Here is a 21,708-nt window from a genome sequence, read left to right as displayed (position 1 = left end):
CCTCCTGCATCACTCAATATTTTGCCCGTAGACTCTTTCCATATTGTAACACAAGGCTTGAATTCTCTTTAGTCCTTTCAGCTTAAGATTCGCTGAGCCTGTTTCTCCCAATTGGTTTTCTAACTCTAGATTTTGCACATTTGATTATAATATTTTATTTCGTCGTGTTTGCTTCGGCAGCACATATACTGAAATACTTTACTCTCTCTTCGTGAGGTGCCCTTTGACATTTTCAGTTCAACTCTTAGGCTTCGTCATGTCTTCCATTTGCCTTAGCTACTCTGATTAAGAAGTTTTGGGTCTTTTCTGACATCCACTTTGATCTTTTCTCTTTCCTGTCTTTTTAAGGACCCTGGGCTTTCTTCACCAACGATGTTCTTGATGTCACCATCAGGGCTTCTGTCATCAGTGTTCAAAGCATCAAATCTGTTCTTGAGATGTTCTTGAAATTCAGGTGAGATCAACTCAAGGGATTTTGGTTCTTGTGGACTTGTTTTGATTTTCTTCAGCTTCAACCAGAACTTCATATGAGCAACTGATGGTCTATTCCACAGTCAGCCCCTGGCCGGTTTTATCTACCGACACTGAACTTCTTCGTTGCCTCTTCTCAGAGTGTAGTAGTCAATTTAATTTCTGTGTATTCCATCTGGGAAGTCCATGTGTACAGTCATCTTTTGTGTTGTTGAAAATAGGTATTTGTTATGAGGAAGTCATTGGTCTTACAAAATTCTATCATGCAATCTCCAGCTTCATTTCTATCATGAAGATTGTATTTTACAACTACTGTTCTTTCCTCTTTGCTTCCAATTTTTGTATTACAATCGCCAGTGATTATTAATGCAGCTTGCTTGCATGTTTCATCAATTTCAGATTTAAGTCATTGATAAAATTCTTCAATTTCTTCAACACTAGCTCTAGTGGCTGGTACATAATTTTTTTTATATTGAACAGATTTTATATATTTATTTTAAATTTTATTAGGGGCTCATACAACTCTTATCATGATCCATACATTCATCAATTGTGTAAAGCACATTTGTACATTCATTGCCCTCATCATTCTCAAACCATTTCCTCTCCACTTAAGCCCCTGGCTTCAGGTTCTCATTTTTATACCCTCCCTTCCTCCTCCCCCCTCCCTCATGAACCTTTGATTATTTATAAATTATTATTTTGTCATATCTTGCCCCATCCGATGACTCCCTTCACCCACTTTTCTGTTGTCCGTCCCCAAGGGAGGAGGTCACATGTAGATCCTTGTAATCGGTTCCCCAAGCTGGTGAATAAATTTGAATAATAGTTATATCAACTGGATTTCCTTGTATGCAGATAGATGTCATCTTATCACAAGCATCTTATCCTTTTGTATGTTCAGAGAGATCTTAAAATGTCCTTTTAATTTTTTAAAAGTATATTTTAGTTCCAACTGCACATATTTATTATCTTACAGTTCTGTAGGTTAGAAGTCTAACAGATCTCATTGGGCTAAAATCAAGGTGTAGCTAAGACCATGTTGCTTTCCTGAGGCTCTAGGAAAAATCCCTCCTAGTGGTCATCCACACTCCTTGGCTGATCACTTCCCCCACCTTCAAAGTCATCAATGTTACGTCTCTAACCAGTATTCCATAGTTGTACCTTTTTAAAATGATTTTTAAAATGTCCTTTTTAATGACGAACGTGATGCTATTCCCTTGGCAACTTTTGTTCTCGGCCTGGTAAATCACGTGATTTCCTGATTCAGAATGGCCACAGCAGTCCACTTCAGCTCACGAACATCTAGGCTACCGCTCTTTATGCGTTCCATTTCACTTCTGCAACTTCTGATTTTCCTGGATTCATACTTCATACGTTCCAGGTGCCAACTATTAAAAGATGTTCGCTACCGCTTCTTCGCATGTTGAATGGTGCCCCATCAACAAACACAGGCTTGACTCCATCCACAGCAGCACAGCCGACGCGACTGAGAAGGCGGTCCTTCCTCGGCCACATGCTGAGTGCCTTCTGACCCGAGGGGCGGGGCTTCTGGCCCGACCGTGACAATGTTCCGCTGTTGTGCGTGAGGTTTTTAAGACCACGCAATGTTTCCCCGCTGTTCTCAGAGTTTTCAGTGGCTTGTTGCTCAGCAGTGGACAGTCCATCCCTTCTTTGTCGTCTGCTCTTAGTCTGGAAGCGCTGCTGAAACTTGTTCACTTTGAGTGAGCCTGCTGGTATTTGAAGTTCACAGTGACATAGCTTCCAGTATCAAAGCAACACAGAAGGCCACCACAGAGCGACAAACGGACACACAGGTCGTGGCATAAATCATCAGAGGTGCCGGGGAGGTTGTGGGAGATCAGAAGGCTGGACACAAACACCCAGAGGCACCGCACAATGGCACAAACATGACGGAAAATCCCCGAACAAGCTGGCAATGGGAAGAAAGGTCATGTGATCCGGCCATCTCACTTGGCGACATGTTTCCGAGAGAAATCGGAGCTGGGACACACATAGACACCTGTGGAGTATTCAGGAGCATTCAGAAGAGCAAGGCTGGACCCCGCCTCAATGCCCATCAGTGAGCGAATGGGCACACTGGTCCTCATGTACAATGGAATCCTACACGCTTTAGAAAATTCCCCTGCATGAGGCCCAAGGGGCAGCACTGACTCCAACCCAACGGTGAGAAAGTCGGGCGGGGTGGGGAAAGTGGCCCCATGGACACAGGGAGCTTACAGAGGAAATGGGGCAGGGGTGCCAGCACTCTCTGGGGACTGCCACTGAGGTCACACAATAGCCTGTGTATGAATCGCAGACAGAAAAACTTACACCTAAAGTGCAATAAAATGTTCCCCAAAATGTATTACTTTGTAATACATTATGTTCATATATTATGAACATAATAATAATTTATAATGTATCAAGGGGTCACAAAAGTGGGAGGGAGGGAGGGAGGCAAAAAAAGAGGAGCTGATACCAAGGGCTCAAACAGAAAGTAAATGTTTAGAAAATGATGATGGCTACATGTGTACAAATATGTTTGATACAATTGATGTCTGGGTTGTTATAAGAGCTGTAAGAGCCCCCACTAAAATGATCTTTAAAAAACAAATAAAAAGTATTTTTAAAGGTCACACTCTCATAGGGAGGTCCTAATCCAATATGACCGGACCTTATAAAAGAGTGCAAAATGCACAGATGCACCATCTAGCAGGAAGCAACAAAGTCCACATGGAAGAAGCACACCAGTCTCTGTGATCATGAGGTGTCGATAGGGATAGGTATCAGAAGTTCAAAAACAAGCAATCAAATTGACGTGAAGGAGCATGGAAAAGGGGAGACCCCAAACCCACCTGTAAGATAATTGGGCAGAACCTCACAGAAGAGCCACACGGAAGGGATGACATAGCCAGGGTGCAGTATAGCACTGATGAAATACATAACTATCCTCTAGTTCTTTAATATTCCCTCCTCTTACTTTTATGGTCTTTGTTTTACCTCATCAATCTTGTTAGACCTGCGTATGTTCATTTGTATAATTAAGAGCCTTAGAGGCATGAAGGCCAAGAGAGATAACCCTTCAGAAACAGTAATGGGAGTAATGATTCCCTGAGGGTACAGGAAGAGAGGGGGAGGAATGGGGGGAAGGGGGAGCTGATAGCAATGATGACTGTATAACCCCACTTAAGGGGAATGAATAACAGAATTGCAGGTTGTGGCAGTTACATAATCTCCTGTTCCTTAGAGTGAAAGGGTAGAGTCTAGCCTGTCAATCAGGTCATAGTCAATGCCTCTGGGTGAGCATGGCCTCGTCCTGAGGATTCTGGGAACTCCTGTCTTCCTCCCTGGAGGTGGAACACACACTATCTCTGTAAGAAATTCTTGTTGACAAGCCAGATGGAGCTACGCTGATGGAGCCAGAGCCCTGGAACTGGAGGAGCCATGTAGAGACCCACGCCAGCACTGAGATACTTCCACCACCACTGGATCCACAAGACTTCCCACCCACTGGCCTGTGATATTTCTGCATTTGGCATCATTGCATGTGTAACGTGAGTCTGAAGAGGAATCTACAGACTGGTACCAGACATATCAGACTTATAACCTTGATCTGGACTGGGTTGGGATGTTTTCTTAATATACCATTACTCTTTGATATAAAGCTCTTTCTTTTACACTAGTGTCTGTGAATGTGTTTCTCTAGTCAACCTGGACTAACACAGGTGAATGGACACATTGGATGGTGTAAGATACAGCAAATAATAACAATAATATATTATATAATATAAGGGTTCCTGGGGGAGAGAGAGGATAAAAGGGAGCTGATATCAAAGAATTCATTCAAGAAGAAAGAAAAGGTTTTGAAACTGATGGTGGTAGCCATGGTAAAATTATTCTTGATCTAACTGAAGTATGGATTGTTATACTATCTGTAAGAGCTCCCAATGAAACGATTCATTAAAAAAATAATTCAAAAAACAAAAGACATCACAGGTACAAGAAGGAAGAGGGTGACGTGAAGCTGGAGACGGAGATTTAGAGTGATGCTGCCACAAGCCTAGGAACCCAGGCCGTCACCAGAAGCGGGAGGAGCAGAGGGGACAGTCTCCCTGGCGCCCTGGTCTCCCGCTCCTAGGCTCCAGCACTGGGAGACACTGTGTATCTGTTTTCAGAAGCCACACGGTTTGGGGTACTTAGTGATGGTAAGCCTGGGAAACGGGCACACCACCTTGTAAGAAGACGCTCTTTCTCAGATTCGGCTGCATAGTGCGATCGTTTCAGCCCCATCCCTCAGGACCCTCCCACCAGACACACCAGAGAGGACCCCAGTAAGGAAGGTTGGGGGGCAGTAGAATAAAAAACCCAAGAACCCAAACCATTGGCCGTCAAGTAGATTCTGCCTGATGGGCTCCCAGCAGGAAAGAGCAGAACTCTCCACGGGGTTCCAAGGCTGGGCCTCTGTACTGAAGCAGACAGCCACAGGGGCGGCTGGTGGTTGGCAGGGCCAGCCTCTCTCCGTTAAGCATTTAACCACTGCCCCACCAGGACTCCTTGGGGTAGTAGACGGGCGCACGGAAGTCTCTGCCTGGTAGAAGACGTGGAGCCCTGGTGGCACAGTGGAGAAGCCCTGGGCTGGGACCCACAAGGTCGGCAGTTGGAAACCGGCAGCAGCTCTTCAAGAGAAAGACAGGGCTTCCTATTCAGGAAAGGGTCAAGGTCTTGGAGACTCCCGGGGACCGTTCTACCCTGCCCGGGAGGGCCGCAGGGAGTCAGCCTTGGCTGGATGGCAGTGAATGAGTGATAGAAGGTGTGTACGACTGGTGAAAGAAGAGCAGGGACCAAGAACAAGGGGGAACTATTTTATTTTCTTAAGGGCCTGCTAGGTGCCAGGTGCGTCCTCCTAAAAGCCCTTTTAGCAGCGGGTCTTGAACATCTCTAATATATAGTAGAATCACCTGGGAATGCTGGCCAGACACAGTGCCCAGGCACACCTCGGTGCCAAGAACACTGGAACTAGGAAACAGCTGGGGGTCAGGTGGGGAGGTATCCACATTGCAGAAATGTTTCTGGGGTGATTCCAGCATGCGGTTCGATTTGAGAATCATCGGAGCCAGCCATCACCAGGGAGCACGGTAGAGTGGCAGCAGGCAGCCTGGTGAACAGTCTGTGCTGCGTCCAGGTCCCAGGTCAAGTGTGGGCACATGAAAGCCCCACAAGGGCTGCTTGAAGGGGCGTGTGGGGAATACCCCCATTTTCAGCTGAAGGCTCAGAGAGGTTCAGGAGCCTACGCAAGGTTGCATCGCGGAGGCCGCCTTGCATATAACGGAGGCTCCAGACCCAGGTCAGCCTGGCTCCAAAGCCCCACACCCTTTCCCACCCTAACATACCAGGCGTTATGTTGAATGCCTTAGGGAGCAAATAGGACAAAAGGAAACACGGCTTCCTTACGGCCAGAGGAAACCCTGTCTGACGAATCCCTGAGAGATCTTTCGGGGACAAAATCGGCTACTTGGACACATGGGGGAGCTAGTGGCCAGGCCGTTGGCCGGTACAGTGCTTCTGGCCGGGTGCCACCGCAGAGGTTATTCAAAGGCACCCAGATGGTGAGCAGACAGAGAAAGCGGAAGTGCTCTTTCATGATACGGGAAGAAAGGCATGTGTCAACGTGGAACAGGGTCCGAGGGTGCAACGCCAGGGCTGTTTCTGTAAGAAGTTGCGCGAGGAGGCCGCTCACCAGTGAATTCTTCACCTTCACAGAGGTGCCGGGGCCCTCCGGCGGCAAAGCACAAGGGAAGGACTAGGTCTTTAGGAGCCGACCCAGGCAAAGAAGAAACCCATGTAGCAGTTGAGGCTTAATAACAGCTGTGCATTTTGGGGTGAACGCAGTCCTACGTTTCTACTCATTAAATGATAGCTGTGAGCAATCAGAAGTAAAAAAAAAAAAAAGGAGGGGGGCAAGCAGGAAGTACTCCTCTGGCACTCCCAGAAGTTAACATGCTGCCTCAGCGAAAAACCCTAATCACGTCTGGACAGGTAATCTCACGAAGGCTTTTTGGAAACAAAGCAGATAACATAATACCCTTGTATGCAAACCACGATGCAGCAGAAGCTGGGCACAGAGTTCCCTGCCCCGCGCCTCCAGAGACAGCAGGGGCAGCGAGGAGCCAGAGAAGGGCATCGGAAGCCCTTCAAGGGCTATTCTCAGAGACTTAAAACAGAAAGTCTGCAAAGACAAAGAAAGGTGAAGAGCCAGGCCTGGGAACTGCGCATCCACTAAAGGTGTGAAGGGAAGAATCCAGACGTGTCCGCTCTGTCCTGGGACGCACAGCAGGCGCTGACGCCTTGAGTTTTGAAAGCGGCAGTCTTCAGAACCAAAAAAAGGAAGGGAAAGCCCTGACATTGGCTATGTCAGACTGGATCACATACCAAACGGTGTACTAAGGGCCTCTCGGGACACGTTTCTAACCTGAGGCTGTCTTTTCCTCCCTTGAGGACAAAACCAAACCAAAATCATAACCTGTCCCCCGCCCCCCTCCAGGTGTTTGCATATGCACACATCATTTTTCCATCTATTTTGATCGTGAGGCGCCAGCTCCTGGAGGCACCGCGCACAACAGAACAGAACGCTGCCCGGTCCTGCGCCAGCCTCACGACTGTCCCACGGCTGCAGCCACGGGGCCAACCCCCTCTCCCTGAGCACCTTCCTCTCTCTCACTGCCCTCGACTTCACCAAGCATGATGTCCGGCATCCGCAGATGTGGCCCAAAGATAGCCTGTGATGTCTACTTTCCTTCATATCACACGCGCTTTCGACGCCTTTCATAACATTTATTATTATAATTATGATGATTAGAATATTCACAGCAGACAAGTTATCGTGGATTTCATGAACCCCATTATCAGCTATTTAGGCTGCTCGTCCTTTCGGATAAGGCTTCAAACCAGTTCAATCTAGTTCAGTCTCAGCAGCCACCTGGGAACAGTCGTGAGTTCTCAAAGTGGGGCTGAACTGGTACATTAGCCAGGACAGGGCAAACTATGGTTCGAAGCCCTGCTGGAAACTTCGTCATCTTAAACGACGCAGGCAGTGTGCACCCTGCACAGCAACCGAATCTCTTGGTCTGACTGGGTTAAAAATAGTGGCGCCTGGTTCCAAGATGGCGACCCCCAGTGTTGCTCTGAACGTGTGTTGCGCCCCACGGTCCTGGCAACAATCCCGTGCCAGGCATCAGGGTCCTGCAAGGGCTCACTGTGCTTCTTCAGAGTGTCCCATTCCAGGGTTCAACACGTAAATTGTTCCTGTCCCAGTTAGCCTTCTGATTTCCCCAAATAAGAATTTAGTGTGATGAGCCAGTCAGGGTGCAGTATAGCAAGGATGAAATACACAACTTTCCTCTGGTGCTTAGGTGCTTCCTTCCCCCCACTATCATGACCTCAATTCTGCCTTACAAATCGGATTAGACCAGAGCATGCACACTGCTACAGATAAGAGCCTGCAACACAGGGAATCCAGGGCAGATAAACCCCTCAGGGCCAACAAGGAGAGTAGAGATACCAGGATTATTGGGGGGGGATGAGGGAAAAAAGAGCGAACTGATCACAAGGATCAACCTAGAACCCCCTCCCAGGGGCACGGATAATGGAAAAGGGGGTGAGAGGCGACAGAGGACGATGTAAGATAAAGAAAAAAGAATCTATAACTTATCAAGGGTTTGTGAGAGAGGGGGAGAAATGGGAGCTGACACCAGCGGCTCAAGTGGGAAGAGTGTTTTGAAAATGATGATGATGATGGCAGCATGTGTGCAAATGTGCTTGACACACTGGAGGAGTGTATGGATTGTGGCAAGAGATGTAGGAGCCCCCAATAAACGTATTTAAAAAAAAGAAAAGAATTTAGTGTGTTTCAGTTTCCCTTTGCCAACCATGACTGCACACGGTAAGCACTGGTTCAAGGCCTCCTTTTAGATGGAGATTTTGGGAGTGGATAAAACCTTCAAGACCTCGTATGCATTTTGGAACATGCTGTCCTGTTACCTCCCTCATCGATGCCAGCAATAAACCGAGGAACTCTTTTGGGGTGGAAACACGTTCATTACACTTCATAGTCAGGAAGTATTGCCATTATCTTTCAATATGGTTTATCACAATAGATAGACATTTGAGCCTCTGCATTTATTTCTATTTACCTGAGGCCGTCTGGTGGAGGCCTAATCTCCCCTTTTGTACCCCTGTGAGGAGACGCCTCTGATTTTAGAATAACTCTTGCTTATTCAACCTCCACCTTGCCCAGCTACGACCCCTCGGCTCAGACTCTCCTCACTCAAAGGCGCCCCCTTACCCACATCTTAACCCCGTCTAAGCCCTGTCAGGCAGACCTTGAGCACCCCATCAGGCAAGAACCAAGGGAGGCCTCGGGGAACTAAGGACATTAGTCAAGATGACTGGGCTCCCGTGTAGTTCCCCAGGTCGCAGCCCCATGATCATTCCCAGGATTGGTTTCTGGGTTGGTTCTGGCTACTTGGCCTTTGAGTTCTATGCCCTCCTTGGACAACAGCCCTGCCTTTGAGTAGAATTCCTGGATGATGGCTCCTGGCCCATCATGACCCCCTCCCATTTGTCCAGCCCCCATGCAGTTCCCAGCCGCCACCCCCACCCTCCCCTAGGACACAGACGTGGTCTGCATCACAATGGAATCTGCCTGCCTGTTTGCCCAGCGAGTCCTGCCCGCCCACTTGCCCAAGCCCACGCGGCCCAGCCCAACCTGCCTTACAGAAGCAGTCTTGTGCTACAAGAGGGAACTGGCTCACCTATGAACTCTGTGGGTGAGCCTCAGCCCAGGCGCACGGTCTCAGGCCCTCTTCCCCAATCTCCACCCAGGCCATGTCTCTGCTCTGCTCTGCAGCACATCCTACACGAGCTGCAGTTCTCTGCTGGGAACTTTTCCCTGTAGTTTTCCCATTCCTTTGAGGATGCCAGTGGCCATAGTCTACTTTCCCTGAGGTCAGGGAGGGTGAACCTGAAATCCCTAGTCCCAACGCAGGCTGGGGGGTACAGAGCCGAGGAGCCGGAAGATGGTGATCTCTGTCCTCAAGCCAAGTCAATGCATCATCCTTTGTGATCTCTCGGGGCAAAAGGAGATGAGAGGGTGGGGCCTGTGCACAAGACTGGGGCTGGTTTTCAGTAAGTCCAGTGTGGCTCAAAGGTCAGAGGGCTCCAGGGCCTTCTGATCTGACTCTGGAGAAAAAGATACCAATTAGAGGGTACCAGAGCCTAGGGGATCTCAGGGACCACGGACTCTACCCACCCTTGCTTTGTTGTTGTGCTGTGGAGTTGATTCCAAATCATGGTGGCCCCATAGGACCAAGGACTTCTGAGGCTGTAATCTTTAGGGGCAGAGATGGACCGATGGGCTCGAACTGCCGATCTTGCCGTTAGCAGTCAAGCATTTCACCACTGTGCCACAGGGCTCCTTCCCTTTGGTCCTATCAGTGGGTGAGGTAACGGAGGCTAGAGAGGGAGGATGCATGTGGAGTCTCACAGCGAAGGAAACTTTACCTGTATCTCTGCTCTTATATTTCCCAGGCCCGTTCTAAATAACACGCAAACAATTTCCCAGGTTGACCTGGGCCTCAAGGTGAGCCGCTGTCCCAGTTAACTGGCAAGGTCATCACGGGGGACACGTCAGCTTGTGGACACAGCTTGGGATACTCGGAGAGGCACACTTTCGTCTCTTCCAGGAGCAATTGGAGTCAAGCCAGAGGGAAGAGGATGGAGGCCCCTGTGCTCACTAAGTGCTGATCTGGAGAGCTGGGACGGAGACAGCCAGGCCTGGCCAGCCACTCTTCTGGGAAGATAGCATCAGTATGACTTTTCAAGGACAGAGAAGCCCAATGGGCCTGGCCCCGCCACTGCCAGCGAGGCTCTGATATTCTGGAGACGGGCGTCTCATATGCAAGGTACCCAGTGCCCGTGGCCAGGCTAGGCGCTTCTCACATTCACCATCCTGTTTCATTGCCACGAGACTCTTAGAGAATGCCATTCCACATCAAACCAAACGAAGGGTCAGGGAGGGAAAGTGACTTGGATGACAGCCAGAATGGCGGAAGTGACATCTGAATGCCAGCCTCCGCACTAAACCAGAACAAAACCAAGCCTGCTGCGAGTGAGTCCATCAGACTCATGGCCACCCTGTGTGAGCAGAGGGGAAGGGCCCTCCAGAGGGAGGGAGAAGATGGCCAGACCTTTCTTCCAAGCTGCCTTTGCACGAGTTCAAATCAAATGCAAGCACGCCGAGGGATGCTCACGGTGCAGGTGAGCAGATAGGTGCTAACCCCCAGGACGTCCCTTCTAAGTCCAGTGGTGTCCCAGTCCCTGCTCAACACTCTACTCCTAGGCTGAGGCAGGGAGGAGCCTTAGAGGTGCAGCGCTTGGTCCAACTCAGACACCATCAGGGAAGCAGAGAGCGCCGGGCCTTTCCCTGACGGTGGAAACAGGGCTGGGATCTGCTGACCACGCTCCTGCCTTGGTGAACCTCCGAGGGGCATTCCTGAGCTCTCCACCATGTGCTATGCAGCAGGCAACACTAGTGTCCAAAGACGGGCTGGAAACCAGGAGGTTCACCGCAGGGCCACCTCTCCAGTCCCGGGGTGGAGGGACATAAAGAGAACTGGGCGTGTGCCCCGGCGGGCGGAAGTCCTAGTGCACTGCACCCTTGGCCACCCTATCTGCTGGGAAGCCCAGGGCGCCAGCCTGCTGGACTGTTTTCACATCCGCCAAACGGCTTTGGGGAAAGAGGAGGCATTGGCTATCAATGTGAAAGTGCTTGCGCGACGAGAGTAAGCTCAAGGTCAGGTGTTGCCCCCCACCCACTGCAACAAGCCAAACAAAGCCACCTGCTCCACAGCTCCCCAGTCCACTGCTTGGGAAATGCAGCTACTCTTGTCTTCAAAGATCTATTCTTCCTCTGGTGGCTCCCTGATTTTATATCTCGAGCTGCAGGTTTGCCTGGAGGTCTAGGAAGAAGAAATGAAGTACCATTTGGAGGAGAAGGAGGAATTGTGCTATTATCCGTGATTCTTTGCCCTTAAGGACCTACGTCCTCGAGGGAAATGCGTCTCCTGCTAGGATGTTTCCAAATAAGAGCACATCGGTAGGTGCGTAAAGTGGAGGACTTCTCTTGTGGAGAAGACAGAGCTGTGGAAAGATGCGGAAAACTGCTGGCCAGGGAGCGAAGTGAGCTGAACTCTAGAGGTCTGAGTGCACAGAGGGACCTCAGTCCACCCTGGAGAAAGCCGTTGAACCTGTTGCCCTGGAATCCACTTCAAGTCCTCATAACCTGTAGGTCAGGGCTGAGCTGCCCCACAGGTTTCCGAGGCTCTCCGACCTGTACAGAAGCATACAGCCACTTCTTTCTCCCATGGAGCAGCTGGGGGGCTGGAACCACTGATCTTCTGGTTAGCAGTTAAGCACTTCACCACTGCGCCACCAGCAGGAAGGGAAAAAAAAACCACCAAAAACCAGACCTTCCACTAAAGAGAAAAAATCCTGACCTACATTTCTGTCCTTTATGTGTGGCTTTCTAAAAAGGTCTCTAAAGCACCCGGCCTACAAATGAAATGCTATCCAGCCAGCTCCTAGGATGCAATGATGTCAGAACCAGACTCGACAGTACCTCTTGGGAATTTTACAGAGCCCCTGGGCAGTGCTAAAGTGCTCAAGTATGAACTGAAAGCTTGGTGGGATGAAACTTTCCAGAGGCATCTCCAAAGAAAGGCCTGGCAGTGTGCTTCTGAGAGGTCCCAGCCTCGTGTCTCTGTGGGACAGTTCTTTACTCTGCAGTGCCCGTGGCGGTCTGGTGGTAGAATGGATCAATGGCAACTGGCTTTGGGGCATTTTGAGGATGAGGTGTGGGGTGCTGTGGGGTTCAGGGTACCTCCTGGGCTCCAGGCTCCAAGGCAAGCCTCAACCATCTCTCTCTATCGGGTCACTACCCCTATTTAGCCTGGTCCCTAACCTTGGGCTGCTGGGCTGCTGTTCCCAGATGAACCAGCAAATTGATACCAAGGATGACATCATCAAATGATCGTCTCTCACAACCCTATGAAGGAGAAGTGGCTTGTTCAAGGTCACAGTGGATTAATAGTTGGGTATCATTGAAGATTATCACCAACCTGGGTTGATCCCCAATGATTCATTACTTTTAAGCAAATCTTCCAAAGAGGTGTTAACACATTTCTTTTATATTTTCCTCATTTTTTTTTTTTTTACAGCAGCTGAGATCACAGACTCCTGACAAAGGGTTACTTTTGTCTTAATTGTGCTGAAAAAATATGTAATAAAGCATTTTCCCTTTCAACCATTCACCATTGTGCCCAGTGTTTTTCATCGACCTCAGCAGAAGCTCAGTAACAAAGGTTTTACTTTCCCCTCGAAAAAGTTGAGTCACTTTTGTCTAAATATGAAAGTGCTATATGCTTGTCATAAAAAACAACAGCAGCAACAACAACTAAAGACAGACACAATGAGAAAAGACTCCTTCCCTAGCTCAGTCCCTAGAGAGAACCACTCAAGAGAGTTCTTATGATTCTACCCAGACACCCGAAAAATCTAAAAGACTAAGCTAATCATTATACCTACTGACTTATATGCTTGGCCATGGGAGCTCCCAAACAATGTGTGGGGTAGAGGCATGAATGGATGGGGCTGGGCAGAGGTCGGAGGCTGGGGGCTTGCATCACACACTCAAACAGGCAGAGATAAGTTAATCCCCTCCTGAGACAAGAGCTCCCCAAGAGGCCCATTAGCCAGGGATCTGGTATCAATCCCTCCCTCCCTCCCAAGCAGGTAGTTCAGTGTGGTGGGGAAGACCATGGGTTCTGCAGTCAGGCCGGCTGGAGCACATACTCTGAACCCAGGGATGTGGGCTGGGGCTGTCCATTTGTGGCATGGAGCTGAAAATAGGGCTACGTCCAGGTGCGATGGTGAGATAGACACTCCTAAAGCAGAGAAGATTGCACATCAGAGTGTGGAGCATCAGGCACGCACAGAAATCTAGGAGCTACCATTACTACTACTACCTACTGTTGTGGGATGACGATGATGATGATGATTCTGCTGGCCCACCTAAAGAAAGGGGACATTTTGCAGGTCCATAGCCTAGTGCTCTAGAAACATCTCAACCCAAGGCTTGGTACTCTTCCGAGCACAACTGGGAGGAATGAGAGGCAATGAGAAAGCAACGCTTTAGTCTGATGAGGCATTGAAGCTTGGGAATGGCTGGGATAGTAAACACCCTAGATATGCCAACCCTCCTGTACAGGAATCCTACACGAACCGTTCAAGAGTGTCCGAGCCTGAAGTGCAGACATCCCGTGAGATGTGAGTGCAAGGGCCTGCCTGCACAGGCCCCACAGTCGAAAGGCTGGACACACTCAGACCTCTGGCTCAGCCGGTCCACACCTGGTCACAGGCTCTGGAAGATTCCTGAGAGGTCCCCAGGTTGCCCAAGCCCAGCAGGCGGTGGCGGGGCACTTGCCAGGAGGACACCCCACTCTCGCTGAATTCCAGCTCCATCCTCCTCGTCCTCACAGCAGTGAGGATAGCCTCACAGCCCCTCTGTCCATTCCTTCGCTCTCTGGGGACTAGAAATGACACAGGGCAATCTGATCAGACACTCTGCCAGCCAACACCTATCATGAGAAACCCAATATTCTACCAGAAGGTCTGTCTGCTGAGCCCCCAAATAACTTGAAGGCCAGTGTATCCTTCCTGTTGGGCCAATCGCTATGGCTCTGACTCATCACAGTTCTAACAGACCACACCTGCTAGTGGTAGGAAGGAAGAAAGTCATTGCGCTCATTAATCCCAGGAGGCCACACACACACACGCTGACCTAGATGACCGACCGGAACAGGTCTCTCTGTTTATCTACAGCAGTAGTTCTCAACCTCCCTAACGCCGCGACCCTTTCATACAGTTCCTCAGGTGTGGTGACTCCCCAACCATAAGATTATTTTCATTGCTACTTCATCACTGTCATTGGCTACTGTTATGAATTGGGCAACCCCTGTGAAAGAGTCGCTAGACCCGAAAAGGGTCGCAACCCACAGGCTGAGAACTGCTGCTCTATTATGAAGATGTACCCAATGCCAGCGGAATTATGCAACCCCATTTTATATGTATAATTCATTGAATGGCAGGGATCCTATTGTTCAAATGGTGCAATCATTCTCACTACCCTTTTCCAAATTCTTGCACCACCACTGATATAAACTCATTGCTCCCTCAGCAAAAATCCACGCTGCAGGTCACTGATCCTAAGGCTTCACTCAAGAATCTGATCCTGGAGGACTCAGCTGGAATCGAGTGAGACAGGTGGAAAGGAAGCACACCCCTCCCTGAGCACCTCAACCCAAGAATCAATCCCACAGGATCCTGCACTGGGGCTGGTGTCCCTGGGGACACGCACGCCATGGAGCCAGAGCAGCTTTGGGAAAGTGGGTGCTCCCGAGGCTGTGGGGAATCTCTGGAGACTGGATACAGCCCTATTTGGAGACAAGCATCATAGCCAGGGCAGTAAAAATGGTCCCGCGTGTTCCACTCCAGTGTATTTTCTCGAAATGGGTTTCTTCTCCCCAGAAGCCCGACTATCTACTCACCTCTCCTTCCTCCTTCCCGCCCCGCCTCTCCCTCCTCTCTCCACGGCCCCTCTGCTGCTCTCCTGCCCTTCTCCTGGCTTCTAGCTCTTCATGCCTCTGTCTCATGATCTTTGGCTCTGTCCTAACTGGCTGTGTAGAGAGTGGAAAGAGCTTTTATGATTGGTTGGATTCGTACAGCCTTAAGTTTTAAACTCCCCCAATCTAATGTTCAAAGAAGATGAACCGAACATTTCCTGTGGGACTCTAAAACCAAATGGTGATTTTAAAAAATCAAGGCCCTGCTCTCCCTGGCTCGCTCCCCTGTTCCCTTTCACCTTGTCCTGCTTCCCCTCCCCCTCTCTCCTGCTCTCAGGTGTCCCATCTCCATGTGGATCACCAAGCGGGTGGATCACCAAGCGGGGCTGAGATGTGTCTTCTGCCAGAGACTCCTTGCACCTCTTCAGCTCAAAGCAAAGGCCAACCTGACTTAAGCTCTCCACAATGACCAAGCAGCTTGACCATGACCTGGAGACCCTGAGAACAAAGCAGAATCCACCCGCACCAACTTTACCAAGTACCTCTCAGCTCTGCAAGGGTTCAGGAAGGCCCTGCACCTGGCCATGCAGGTGGACGAGCAAGCCAGCAAACAAATCAGCAAGAAATAGCCCCACTGATGACTGTAAATAAATTTTAAAATAATGGAAGTTTCCCACAAACTTTTTGAAGCCCCTTTGTATATAGATCACACAACTTTTGCTTGTTCAGTTATTTATAGGTTTAAGCCTTATTGACAGCAATTATAAGAATATGTTTGCAAGTGTACCATTCCATGATCCATGTAGTTTTTCCATCACCCCTATCCTCCACCCCCCACTTTCTGTATACTAACCCTAGTAACCACTAATAAACTTTGAAATCTATTAAAAAAAAATCAAGGCCTTTACAATAGTGGTTGTACAGCACGAAGTGTCGTCAATGGCACTGAATTGTACATGTACAAGTTGTTGAATTGGTGAATGTTTTGTCGTGTATGTTTTTGCCAAAATGGGGGCCAGGGGAAAATGACATGGGGAAGATGGTGCAACTCCTCTTGATATGGTTGAACTACTGAATGCGTGATATGTAAATGAAGTGCCAATAAAACAGTTTTTTAAAAATCAAGGACTTTAAAGATCATCGAATGCAATGGCTTTCTGGAGAGATGAATCCCTTTGGACCATCTCTGATATTCCGTCTCTCCTTGAAGACTTCCAGGACTGTGAGCCCATTACTTCTTATGGCAGCTTAATTCAACTTCAAAAAAAAAGAAAGCTTATTCTTTATATGAAGCTGCATCTGCTACCATCACCCCCACTCCCAGGTTGCCAGGGACCATCCAGGATGTGAAAACAGTATCACCAGCCGAAGAACCACCAAGGACAGGATGCGTTCAAAGGACGAGGTAGGACCATGGCCGTGAGGCTCTCCTACAGGAGGAGCTGGCTTAGACAGGCCGCATGGAAAGGGTATGTACTGCAGTCAGATGCTTGCAGGCCTTGAATGGCAGGCTAAAAGAGAATGTGTTTGATGTATCAAGTAGGTATTCGGGGGGAGCAGGAATCTACTTGCCTGTATCCATAGGGGGATGGATAATAACAGTAATACCACGTACTGTGTGCCAGGAACTGTGGCAAAGTGCTCTGTATCTGTTATCTCACGTCATCCTCTCAGGACTATGATACAGGTCCTGTTACAGATGAGGAAACACTGGGCCTCAGAGGTCCCAGGACTAGTAAGTAACCAAGGCCAAGCTGCACGATACCAAGGCCTGAGCTCGGAACACAGCTCTCCACGTGATGAGGCCCGCCCAGACGCCAGGACAGGAGATCTGGGTGTGGGAGTCACTGACACAGAGGGTGAGCCTCGAGAACAGAGGACCCCGGCTTTCATCTGGGGTCTCTTCTAAGCATGAGCTCCCATCATATCCATTTCCAGCCCTGTGCCTCCTTCTAAGTTCCCCCAGGCTCTGGCCCTCAAACTCCATGCTGATCACCACTTTCCCAGCAACCAGCTCCCGACCCCATTCGCCCAACTCTGACCAGCATGAAAGCTGATCAGATTTCATGGCAAAGTGACCTGGGTTCTAATCAGTCTGCCACATGCAACCCACATGACCTTGGACGAGTGCTCCTCCCCTGAAACGAGGGCAGTAATGACACGTTGATGAGAGAGTCTCACCAGAGGGGGTGGTTTGTACAGTGTGCGGCCTAGGGCTTGGCACATAGCACGAGTTCACTGCATGTCATGATTAACGCTATGAGGACGACTTCTCAGGCTTGCCACTCTGTCCCTCGTGCCCCACGCTGAGAAGTAGAAGGAAGAAGGGCAGGGGAAGCCACAAAGGTGAGAATACACATTTGATTCCTAGAGTGACCTCAGTCCTCTGATTTCGGGGGCTGCTTCTGTGGGGTCTCTCCACTCCCTACGGAGAGTCCAGCTCTCCCTCCGGACATACTTCCCGGGGGAAGGCAGGCTGGGCCACCGTCTCACTTCTGGGGCACCTCGTTTCCGCTCAGGTGTGCATCTGAACCACTGCTGTCCCTGCCTGCCCCTGCAAGGTCCCAGAGGCAAAGTTGTACAGATCACCTGGCCCAACTCCTCAAAGGGTTTCATTTCAAAATTAAAGCAGTCCTTAAACAACAACAAACCCTGTGCACAATTATTTGGGTAAGGTGGGCCTAGCCCCAAGTCCACCTCTGTGCGTCTACCAGTCATCCCTGCAGTCAATGTGCAGGGTGTGTACTGCGGGAGGACCTTTGAGCACTTGCTGTGCAGTGCAGAGGGGTCTGTGCCTTCTTTCAGCATCTTCCCACCTGATGGTCCTGCTCTGAAGCCCCCCTGGAGGTACTCCGCAGGTCTGGACTGCTGATGACTAGGGACAGAGAGGGGGGAGGGCTGCTCTCCGTGGGGGGCCCTGGCCCTTCTGCCCCCCTCAGGTTCCTAGGTTAGGGTGAAAACACATTGCAAGGAGACCCGCTGGGCGGGGGTGGAGAACAAAGGGAGCAAACAGGGCGAGAGGTGGCAGGCAGGGGAGACAGACTGTGTGATGAGTCAGAGAGTGAATGAGGGCACTGGGTCGCATCAACTACCGCTTAGCTGCCCCCACAGGGGGCCGTGAGGTGGGAGAAGGGGGTGGAGGGGAGGGGAAGAGACACCATAGAAAATGGGGGAAGAGCAGGCTGCAGATGGGAAGCAAAAATACCGCGGCTAATTTCCAGAAGGGCCCTGAGAGCAAGCAGCCTTTCCTGGCTGAGTCTCCTCCAAGCTGCTGTGGAGTTCCAGCCAGGCAGTGGAGCAGGATGGCGGGGTCAGGAAGGAGTTAAGGCTGGCGCTACAAAGATGTCAATCCTGGTGATCTCTGGACCCCTGCTTGGCCAGACAGAAGCCACCCTGTGGCTGCTAATACCCTCCACTTATTTGGTGCTTTCAATTTCTTTTGAATCTCTCATACTAATGATCTCATTTGATCTTCTGGCAACACTGTGAAACAGACAGGGCTGGGATTATGATCTCAAAGGTGCGCCTCCCTCCCCTTTCCCCAGGGGACCGCTGGCTCAGAGTCCTCAAATTGTTTCCACCATCCTGGAAACATCCTGTGCTGAGCCAGGCCCTGACTGAGGGCCTCAGGGAGGTTCCGGGCCTCAGGGAGGTTCCGGGCCTCTGTCTAGATCAGTGGTTCTCAACCTTCCAAATGCTGCCACCCTTTCATACAGGTCCTCATGTGGTGATGCCCCCCCCCAACCATAAAATCATTTTCATTGCTACTTCATCACTGTCATTTTACTACTGTGATAAATCGGGCAACCCCTGTGAAAGGGTCATTTGACCCCCAAAGGGGTTGCAACCCACAGGTTGAGAACCGCTGGTCTAGACAGATTGTCCTTGGCTGGTGTGCGTGACAAGAAGTCACAAGACATGGACTCACTCCCCTTCAGGAATTTCCCAGGCACCCTTCCCCTTTGCTTGTATATGAAAGGCGGGCCTTTAACAACCAATGCACCCATTCCTCAGGGAGCTGCTTCTTCTTTCTCCTGATGAGGCAAATGGAAATCTGAGGCTGACAGAGAGGAAGGCCTTTGGCCTCAGTCACGCCATGAGCGAACCTGGCCGGAGCTGTGTGGAAGCAGGAAGGACCAGGTTTGGAGTCTGCAAAGGCCGGTGTGCTAGTCTTGGCCTCTGCCACTTATCAGTCAGGGTCACCAAGACACTCATCCAATGTCCCAAGTCTCGGTGACCATCAACTGCCAAGTGGAAATAACCGTGCTCACCTCTTGGGGTTGCTGGAGGCACAAAGGAGACGAAGATGCCAAAGTGCTCCTTAAACATAAGTGCCACATCTAAATGAATTCCTTGGATTATCAGGTAGCATGGGTCCCGGGGTTTGTTCTGCCAGAAAGGAAAGATGCCAGGACAGGTATGGTGGGCAGACTGAGTAGAAAACTGCGGAGTGCACAGGGTGACCGAGGAACACTGGGATGAACATCAATTAAACCACTAAAGGTGCATGGCAGGACGTTGAGACGGCAGGTGTCTGGTTGCATACACCTTGACCACCATTTAAAAGCAAAACAAATGCCCAGCAGCCCTCCTCACATCATGGGCCCCTGCCTGCCATGAGGTTGTGGGGGACCATGGGCTCCATTCCTTGGCTGCCCAGCTCTCTGAGCTGTCCTGTTATCTGTGCTCCCCAATTGTCTTAGATTCAAGGGTCTTGTTTAGCCAAGCCAATCTGTTCTCAACAATGGGAGCCATTACTCCCTCCCCTCTACCCATTTTCTCAAGAAAGTATGCCCACCGCCACCGCCACTTTAAGAGCCAGCAGTCTCTGTGTGGTGGTGGGGTAAGGTGAGGGGCTCTTAAAATCAACAACAGATTGCCCAATGCCAGGCTGGTCAGCAGAAAGCGTCAGACTACCTGGATTCCCCCGCTCCTAGGGAAAGGTGGAGTCTAACCGCCCTGGCTTTGATATGCTGTTTCTCCCTGGATAACCCTGGAGCCTTTCCTTCGAGAAGCAGCTCAGCATAACCCTTGCTGAGCACAGGAAGGTGAATTAAATATTAAACACGTCAGGCTGGAGCCCGGGTGCAGCAGCACATCCCCACAACACAGACAATGGCCAATTGCTCATTCCCAGAGGCTGCCGCTCTCCCTCTGCAGTGGGGGGCTTCCCTGGCCCCAGCCCCCAAAACCTGAGAGGGAATTCGAAACCGCAATGCTCAGCTTTCCCCAGCAAGCAAGCCCCTCATGATTCCTTGCATTCTTCCCCCCAATAGCCAATGCCATCAAGTCAATTCAGATGCACAGAGGTCCTAGTGGACAGAGCAGAATTACCCCAGAACTTTGCCCATACTATAAAGCTTTATGGCAGCTCAGTGCCACGCCTTTCTTCCGTGGAGCAGCTGATTTGTCAGAACCACTGACCTTCTGGCTCAAAGCCAAATCCTTTAACCTCTATACCACCAAGGCTCCTGTAGAGGGCCCCAGGGACCTGTAACTGCCTGGGATTATTGGGCTGTGGAATCTGCAGCACTGATGTTGAACAGGTCTGTGGCTAGCCATGAAGCAGCCTCCCTCACCAAGCCCCTCCTAAAGCCTGGAAGCTGCCCCAGGGAAGAGACAGCTCTGGAAGGATGCTGAGGACATCTTTCAGGGCCATGGAGAGTGGGATTGGATGGGGGATGGGGCCTGGGTGTGGAGGCAGTTGGTATGCTTCTGAGATCAATACAGATGATAAAATGATCGGGTTGGAAGAACCTCAGAGATGAAGCCCAACCATCTATTTGGTACAAAAGGAAACTAAAGTGCCAAGAGATGGAGGAAGTAACTTGTGCAAGGTCACCCCAAGAGCTATAGAACAGACTCCAGGCCTGGACTCCAGCATCCAGCCTGGGGTCCTTTCCATCCCACCTCTGGGCAATCCCTCAGACTCTCTTCCTGAGGACACAAAGCCATGGACCCTACCACAGAGACCCAAGAGACTTATTTTTTCATCGGGGCAGAATCCACTCATGGTGCCACTCTGCCACCCAAGACTTGAAGGAGCACGAGGCCTGAGGGTTCTGGCTCAACTCTGCCACCCAGTAGGATGGAACCTCGGTCATGCCAGTCTGCTGTGTCTCAGTACTTCCTCTGTAAAAGGAGGCTAGACGACTAGGCTAAGGAATGGGTGAAATCAGATGTGTGTGTGTGGGGGGGGGGGGGGGGGGGCGGCGCTTTGTGAACTGTGAGGTGCCTGCCAAGGGTCAGATAGGATGAGAATGATGTGCTGCCCCAAGGTGCTGCAGGAGGAAGAAGTTGCAAGGAAGGAAGCCACACTGAAGCTGAGCTCTTGCCTGGCCATCCCACTGGCCTGATGATAAATGGGCCACCAGGAGAGACTGACAGGCAGCAGCTGAGACCACCCAAGCTCATTGGCTCAAGGGACCACCTGCCTGCTTTGGGGGGGGTGTGTGCACACGTGCATGTGTGTGTGTGTGTGTGTGTGTGTGTGTGTGTCTCCCTCTCTCTCTCTCTCTCCTCCAAGCCCTCCTTTGGAGAGTCTGCTGGTGGTCTGGGG

At 50.3% G+C, this 21,708-nt stretch overlaps 1 protein-coding gene across 1 annotated transcript in view; it reads right to left on the bottom strand.

The window, feature by feature from the left end:
• KIF3C (kinesin family member 3C) overlaps positions 1 to 21,708 on the bottom strand; it is a 48,293-nt gene that overhangs the window by 24,311 nt on the left and 2,274 nt on the right. The window contains exons 2-4 of the mRNA XM_045286902.1: positions 19,153 to 19,193; positions 14,085 to 14,110; positions 4,706 to 4,721 (exon numbers count right to left, since the gene is read on the bottom strand). Of these exons, the coding sequence (XP_045142837.1) occupies positions 4,706 to 4,721; positions 14,085 to 14,110; positions 19,153 to 19,193 (83 nt within the window). The remainder of the gene's footprint in view (positions 1 to 4,705; positions 4,722 to 14,084; positions 14,111 to 19,152; positions 19,194 to 21,708) is intronic.

The sequence above is a fragment of the Echinops telfairi genome, unplaced genomic scaffold (assembly GCF_000313985.2).
Source record: "Echinops telfairi isolate 266 unplaced genomic scaffold, ASM31398v2 ScPeMD7_9;HRSCAF=40, whole genome shotgun sequence".
NCBI lineage: Eukaryota > Metazoa > Chordata > Mammalia > Afrosoricida > Tenrecidae > Echinops > Echinops telfairi.
Note: the sequence above shows the minus strand (reverse complement) of the source record. Positions and strands in the feature narration are given on the sequence as shown.